We start from the raw sequence: 8,283 nt of genomic DNA, 5'->3' as shown, positions 1-8,283 counted from the left end.
TGTTTTAACCACATTTGTTTGCACATGAAACTGAGGACAATAGAGTCTTCCTAAAAAAGGTTATCCAGGTTAATGTGTTGAAAAAATAAAAAATAGTTTAATTGACAAGGCCATTTTCTTCATATTGGAAAGCTCAGTCCAGGTTAACAGGGTGTGCTTTAGATTTAACTTCATGTAGCAACAAATAATCTATTCATAATAAATAATCTCATGATAAAACATCTTGCTAGATTTTTTTTTAACAGTATAGCTAGATTTTGAATTGTAAATGAACTCACGGAGTAAGCATGTACATGGTTTATTCAAAATTTTGTAATTCTCATGCTGTTTAATCAAATTTGTAATGAAGGAAGTTTTGATACACTGAGTCAGATTATTTCTCATGTGCAGTTAAGGACATAAAGATCTAAAAGAGATGTGAATTTAATATAAAAGGGAGACAGACTCAGTTGCTGTTTGAGCACAACAGTACCTCAAGTGAGCTTTAAAATGTCAATGGACTATGTCAGCATCGCTGACCTTTAGCTTAAAGGTCGACTCCTCTGGATAAAGTATCTCTTGACTTTTGACACTATGACATGTCATCTAACTTTCATTGAAATATTTCCAAGTATTAAATTTCAAGAGTATAAAAGATTAATAATTTACGTTTTCTATTTATTTTCTCAAGTAGGCCAATTTGCTTATATCAATATGAAATGTGTATACTGGAGAAAAAAAACTTCATCTCTAACATTTTGATACTATAATTAGAAAGTCAGCTAATCCTCAATGAATACACAAACTGTATATTTATGACAATATGAGTTGATAAGAAAACACATTACAAAATGAACACTCAAATTTTGTTTTTTTACAGGCTCATTTGGATTTATTGAGATGCATCAGTCCACACAGTAGTTGTTCACAAAATAAAAAGCATCCAACTTCATTGCATAGAGGTTGTATTTGGTCCTTCACATGTCTAGAATGTCTCTTCATTCTAATCAAAAAGGCACAACTGGAGGTAAAATGAGGAATAGACTTCACTTGCTTAATCAAGTGTATTTGTCTTTGTTTTTTGGCACATTTTTTGGTACTTTTCTTTTTAGTGGAATGTGTACCACTTTCTGCTGTGCAGAAATAAATATCATTGGTACGGCATGTAAACCTTGTAACTCCAAATTTGGTTATTCTTATTCACTAAGAAAAAACCCTGATACTTTTGGCGTGAAAAACCTCTTTCAAACTCCACAGTACATGATCAAAAATACATTTATGTCAAGCTCAAACTAAGTCTTCTAGTCCCTGAAAGTTTGAAGATACAAGGTTCTGGCCAGACGGTGGTTATGTGAGAGAGTCGGTGCGGTCCTCACTTCTTGGCATGCTTTTTGCAGATGGCGACGTACTCCAGCACGTCCTCAGTAGAGCCCATGGCCACAGGGGCCCGCTGGTGGATGTTGTCAGGCTGGATGTCCAGGATGTTCTCCCAGCCGGTGGAGGCCATACCACCTGCCTGCTCGATGATGTAGGCCATAGGGTTGCCTTCGTACAGCAGTCGCAGCTTTGAAGAAGGAGAAGGAGGAGGTCAGTCTTTGGTCCTAATGTTAAACTCTCCAAATGCAATGTTCAAATAACCATAGAGTGCCTGACTCAATCTCAGAGGGAAATCTAGAAATGTTAGTGGGCTTCTATTTAAAAAAAAAAAAAAAAGTATTGCCATTTTTAACATAGATAGACGATATGTGATTTCTTATTCCTCTGTGCTGTAGACCGTCAGTGTTGTCAAAAAACCAAAACCAAAAAACAGAAACATAAATCAGTGAGGCTCACTGCTGCGCTGGGTGACATGTTCCTTCAGCCTGAAGACAATAGTGATTTCTCAAAGAACTTGAGCACAAAGACGTTGATATGTAGCAACATAGGGTGGCGAAGTACTGTAAGGGGAACCGTGCCACAGTTATTTGTCTTTAAAGCTTCTTAACAACAAAAAAAAAAAAAAACTAAATAAAAACTAACATGCCCATTATCTTTATGGCCAAAGTAAACACCCAGTGCTCTGGTGTGGCTCATTGACCTGTTTTAATAGTTTTTGGACAACAATGGAGGTCATTAGGTTAGAAAAATAAGATAAGAAAAGATAAGATATTCCTTTATTAGTCCTACAGTGGGGAAATACATCAATCCTGTCATATCCTTTATCCTTTGGCTATTGGTTCATACCAGGTTTTCTTTATTTTGATAAGATGGTAAAGATACCTGTAACAAAAGTTGTCTCAAACATTAGCACTGTACTGCAAATAAGAGTAAAATAACAACTTAAGGCACTCCCAGTCCTGAGTAGAACAGAAAGTCTTTAATAATAAATGGCTTTTATTATCATGAAGACTTGGATTTTTCCTTATTTGCTATTGTTGTGGCCTTAAACTCTATAAAAAAGGTGGTGTGACTTTAAAAAAAAGTTATTCAGTAAGTTAGTTTATTAAGCAAATATATAAGTATATTAAGCAAAGACTCATTTCAGTTGATTGGGAATTGACATGGTAACTTACTGTTGGGAGTTTTATTCTTTATCTGCATTATATTGTATTAATCATTGGTATTCTCTCCGTCTCCTCTTAAACTCATTACAAGTAAACTGCTATCTACCTTGTCAAAAATGTGACAACATTATGTTTGGCTCACTCTTGCAAATAGTGGAAGGATGTGAAGAGTGAAGAAACAGCATTGAGACACTGTACTCACTATGGGCTCATTTTACCACTCAGACAAAAGTTAATGTTGCCATTTTAGATGGAGATCTTCCCTAAAAATGTCTCAACAAAAAAAAGGGTAAGAAACATGAGAAGGATGAGGATGACTTTCAATAAATATTTATATAAAATTGTGGCTGATACGGTTTTCCGGTTTGTTCAAAAGAGCTCTCATCACTCAACAGTAATCAAACATAATCAATAGGTGTCAAACATATATGCATATACTTCTAGTGGAGTTTCTGATCCCTTTTTCCCTAAGTTACTTTAAAAAAAAAAAAAAAAAAAAAAAAAAAAAAAGCACCTTTAAAAAGAAAAAATACATTAAAGTGTTATTCTCTCTTAGCTTACCTTTCCCTCTGGGTTTTTCACATTTCCTGGGTATAAAAAGATTCCTCCATACATCAGTGTTCGGTGGACATCTGCCACCATGGAACCAATATAACGGGCACCATAGGGCTCACTGCCATCCTACAGTCATTTAAAATGTTTTCAGTTAGGTAGATCCACTTTGGAAAATACAAACATGTCATCAGTGTGAAGCCCAGAGAGGCCTTAAAGGAAGAGGAGAATCTCATTCAAGGCTGCAGGTTAAAATATGAGATTTGTGGTAAATTCTGGCATATTTAAATTTTAATGCATGTTAATTTATTTAATTATCAGCCTTACCTTAGGAAACTTCTTCTTCTGCAGGTACTCTGTGACAGCAGGCTCAAAGTGCATCGCGTAGCCTTCATTCAAGCTGAAGATCTTGCCTCGCTTCTTGATTTTCACATCCCGATCAACCAGGATAAATTCACCAATTGCCTGATGAGTAGAAAGCAAGAAAATTGTTGGTAACTTCCGAACCTTGTGTTAAATACAAACTTTGCAAGAGTCTCCTCCTTCAATTGAGTACTAACTGGGTCGAGCATGAAACCGTTGACTCCGTGGCCGGTGGAGATCACCATCATAGTGGCACTCCCGTAGAGGGCATAGCCTGCTGCTACAAGGTCCCTGCCAGGCTGAAGGGCATCCTTCTCACATGGTTCATCATCTGTGGTCTGAGCGAAAAGAAGAGTCAGATCATGAAATAATTTCTTCAAGATTTCTCATGCGTTTCAGTCTATGGACATATGCTGAGTAAGATTAGAGACATACAAGAAAATCCCCATATCACTGTAAAAAATTTGGCAAGATATCAGCACACAACATACTCAAAGTCTTAAGTGACTTGTACTGGCCTTCAAATACTCAAAATTGTTGATTGTCATAAAATGTCATAAAGGACTGTGGTGGCAAAATGTTAATGTCATCTTATTCTGGCTTTGAGTTTGTAAGACTCTTTTTGGTTAGAAATTTAGTACCTTTTTGTAGATGGCAAAGATGGTACCGATGGAGACGAGACAGTCGATGTTAGAGGATCCATCCAAGGGGTCAAAGCACACAATGTATTTACCCTTGAAGAGAAAGAAAAGTGAAGATGTGGTAATCCTTGTTGTTAACTCTAGTCTAGACAATTTGATACTAGTTTGATCATTGCTGGACTGGGTAAGAGGTCAATCCAAAAGTTAACTCAAGACAGGAACTTCAAGCCTTTTTTTTTTTTTTTTTTTTAACTGAACCAGTTAAGTGGAACCAAACTGACAAAAAGATCAAACACACAGATATTTAAAGTAATCCTGAGGAGACCGGATGATCCTGTTTTAGTTTGCCTAGGGACATGACAATATTAGTCAGGTTTTGTCTAATAGTTTATTTTCTCTCTACTGGTCACTTACCCTTGTGTCTGGCTCTATGATGATGGCTTTTTCATTCTCTTCCGACACCAGCAAGCAAGAGGTGAAGGAGGATTTAAGCATGTTTATGATCAGGTCGTTGGACAGAATGTCGAGCTTCTTCACCTGGTCACCTGTCACATTAGTGCTGCCAGCAATGCCGTAACTGAAAAGGTAGAAAAGATTTTTAAAAAACATGGTGAAATCTCTGACAAACTCTCTGCCTCTATGGTGATGTGAAATTAATTTAATTGACAGATCACAATTCTCTGATTACTTAACAACTATACTTCTCTGAAACATTTGTGGTTAATTTATTAGTTTTTGCATGCAGATTTGGCTTTCTAATAATTTCAATTTTGCCATCTTCTGTATTTTAACTTACAAGAAAAACAGCTAGAGCTTTTCACTGATATAACTTTGATCTGAATTAAAATCATAATAGCTACAGTCTCATGTTTAGATGTGGCAAAAAAAAGCCAAGGAGGCATGACACAGCATTTCTAAACTGCGAGTTTACTTTGTGATTGAGGAAAGTATTGCATCAACCACTTAAGCTTGAATAAGAATCAGTCTCATTGACCACAGAAGTTTAGAACTTAGAAAAAGATTGCTGCATACAAATAGGTAACATGTACATTATGAGGGAATGTGTGTCATTTAATGTCATTTAATAATTTTCATCAAAGAGGAAAGTCCTTTGGGTTCAGTTCGTCTCATCTTCAAAAGGGGAAGTGTACCAGATGGCTTCAGTAAAGAAAGTTGAACACAGCGAATACTGGTGTACATAATATACACTAATGACAAACAAAAAACATAAAAACACAGCTGTTTAAAACAGTGAGTGGAAGCTGACCACAAAAAGATAAGGATGCAAAAAGTAGTAGGCTTCTCTTGCACGTTTATAGGTCTAATGAATCCTGACATAAATAACCCACTAAACATATAACTAAAACGTGTTTGTGGAGATAAAATGCATGTTGGCAAAATCTAGTGAAAGTGGGCGTGGTGGCGTCAGGTATGTGCTTCCTGATTGGTGCACACAGAACCTGATTCTCTAGTTTGGTGTCAGCCAACGTGGATGTACAGGGGACCGACGGAAACGTACATCTGTAGTACTTCTCAACAGTAAAACAACTCTGAAACCGCTATACCTTCCCAGACTAAAACTTTATTTCCTTGCACTGAGGATTGTTTACTCACAGGTGGGCGATCCCAGCTTTGCGCACAGCGCTGGAGATGGCCTTCACCGCAGTGCACAGCGAGTTCAGCAGCGTTGTCAGCTCTCCTGTCCCCTTCGCCTTCCTGCCCTGCTCCATCAGGAAGCGGGTAATGGTGACCACATTGGTGTCGAAGGTTCCTCGGTCGGACATGGTGGCAGATTGTCTCCAGCAGCCTGAGAGTAGAAACTGGAGGAAATGCTGCAGGACTTAAATGCGCTGCAACACGGAACTCAGTAGAGGGAGTGATGGCACAAGGGCCAATCCAGAGCCGCTGGAGAGGTGTGGCCCCGCTGGAAACAGTATCCGCTTTGTACAAACTGAACTGGTTTGTGTTGAAATGATAATGTTACCAATAGAAGGGATGTGACCAGAATAATAGACTCGCTGCATGCCTGCATTCAAACTTGTTGCACAAGACGGGTCGTGGACTTTTCTGCAGGTTTGACAACGATATGGAGAGAGTGTATGAATAGTTTCATATCTTCTGATAGTGTGAAATCACATTATTTCTACTCTAGGACAGAATGAACTTTTCAGCTTTAAGAAGTCGCTGACATACTACCTTCATTGGTCACAATTCACCCATTGTCTATGATCCAGCTGTCATCTTTGGGGATGTTATTCATGATTTAGGTCAGTCATCACATTCCCAATTAAAGGCAATCTTAATGATACAGCATACACTCATGTTTTAGACAACTGCGTGCTTCCAGCTTTGTGGCAACAGTTTGAGGAAAGTGCTCTCTGTTTCAAAGTGACAGTACCTCCATGCACAAAGCCAGGTCCATAAAGAAATTGGTTTTGGTCTGCTCAGAGTCCTGGCCTCCACTTCATTCAGCACCTTTGGGATAAACTGAGATGCCTGACTGAGATGCTTGACAGGTCCTTATCCTCCAATATTAGTGATTGACCTCACCTTACTGATGCTCTTGTCGCTGAATGGGAGCAAATTCCTGCAGCCACGTTTCGAAATGCCTTGAAAAGCCTGAAATCAGTGTTCATAGTGGCTAATTAATGCGCAGTATTCAACATTTGCATCTATCTATCTCTCTATCTATCTTTCTTTCTTTCTTTCTTTCTTTCTTTCTATCTATCCATCTATCTGACTAACAAGTATACATAATATACACTTTCAATCAAGTTTCATTTAAATCATTATGTAAACAAAGTCAGTTTCCTTAAACGTTTGTTCCCCCCATCTCCCCTGCACAAATTGCTGCCTGCAATTTATCATTTATTTCATTTGCTTCATGGTAAAACCTACAAATAGCTAATTTACAAATAAGTAGCCTAATATATTTGTAAATCGTGGATGCAATAAAGACCCAACAACCCCTATTTATATTTGATCATTGTTTACTTTTAGTAGTAATAATTAGCAAAGAAGTTAAACCACATAGAGGCTATAAACCATTTACATTGTCCAGGATTGCACAGTTTAACTTGCTGTTAAAAGAAACGCCACAAGATGGCGCCCTTAGACAATCAGCCTAAACAAGCACTAATCTGTGCCACCGGTGGGTGTTTTGGTGATGTAAATTGTGATTTGATTGATTTTTCATTTTTATAGTATTTAACAGATCGCCACAAAACCTGCTGTGACCCAAAGCTATAAGAAATATTTAAATGAATCTGCCAACCTTTAGTAGACCTTTTAAAACAAATTAGACGTCCCAAGAACTATATTATTTAGCGGAGGATACATTTATAATTAATTAGCTAAACATCTAAGGTACGTTTCAATGAAGTTTTAATCTGTGATTTAAAGGGCCTTTGCTCTGTAGCCCGTTTAAGTGTCAAATAAAATCATCAGCAGTTAGAAAAGTGTCCTTAAACTATTAAACCCTCGTTAATTAGTAAACTAACCAGTAGCTAATTTTAAAGGCTACCAGTAGGCTATATATTTGAATGGTAGAAAAACAAATTTTTAAACTCAAAATACAGCACTTTCCATCCATAAATGACTGTGGGAACGAGTGTTTTGTGGTGGTTGGGGTTCTAAATAATTGATTAAAAAGCAAATATTACCAAGTTGATGGCTCCAAATGGTTTGATAGTTCAAATAAGATGTTTAAAAAAAAATAAAAAAAAATTCAAGAGTAGCTAATATTTCTCTAAAGGCTAGGGACAGAAAAATGCCTGTTTCTGTAGAATGAACCATATCTGACGTCTTATTATATAATTTAACTTCTCAACAGACAGGTTAGGAGAGCAAATATCCTGGTTCTTAAGTACTCCAATAACTCAGGCGGTAAGAAAAAGTAGGCCAACCTAGCCGCTGCAGCCTGCAGGTAAGTTACACCTGTGTGGCACTGACTGACCTTCATACCGCCACTGAGCGGACTGAGTTTGGGCACCGACTGCGCATGACCGCGGTTTAACAACTTGCTGCTGAGGCGGACAAGTACAAAGAGGCTGCTGGTGGTGTTGGTGGTGGTGCAGACAGGACGAGCCGTGTGCTGTGGGGGCTGAGTTTTTGCTTTTCTATCTTGAAAACGGAACATCTACTCAAAAGTATTTAACTCCCAAGGACAAGCAGTACGCAGAGAGGAGGAGTTGAGTCCAAAAACA

The 8,283-nt window shown here is 37.8% G+C and overlaps 1 protein-coding gene across 1 annotated transcript; it reads right to left on the bottom strand.

Annotated features, from left to right (window-relative positions):
• Positions 1-856: 856 nt before the first annotated feature.
• Positions 857-5,919, bottom strand: fbp1a (fructose-1,6-bisphosphatase 1a). The gene is made up of 7 exons (XM_053324987.1): positions 5,693-5,919; positions 4,493-4,655; positions 4,079-4,171; positions 3,635-3,775; positions 3,402-3,539; positions 3,084-3,203; positions 857-1,543 (listed from the first exon to the last, which is right to left on the bottom strand). Exons 1-7 carry the CDS (start codon positions 5,860-5,862, stop codon positions 1,352-1,354), a joined length of 1,017 nt encoding a protein of 338 aa, XP_053180962.1. The 5' UTR covers positions 5,863-5,919; the 3' UTR covers positions 857-1,351.
• Positions 5,920-8,283: the final 2,364 nt, after the last annotated feature.

This window comes from Scomber japonicus, chromosome 9 (genome assembly GCF_027409825.1).
Source record: "Scomber japonicus isolate fScoJap1 chromosome 9, fScoJap1.pri, whole genome shotgun sequence".
In the NCBI taxonomy this organism is placed as follows: Eukaryota; Metazoa; Chordata; class Actinopteri; order Scombriformes; family Scombridae; genus Scomber; species Scomber japonicus.
The sequence above is the reverse complement of the archived record's forward strand: the minus strand, read 5'-3'. Positions and strand labels throughout refer to the sequence as shown.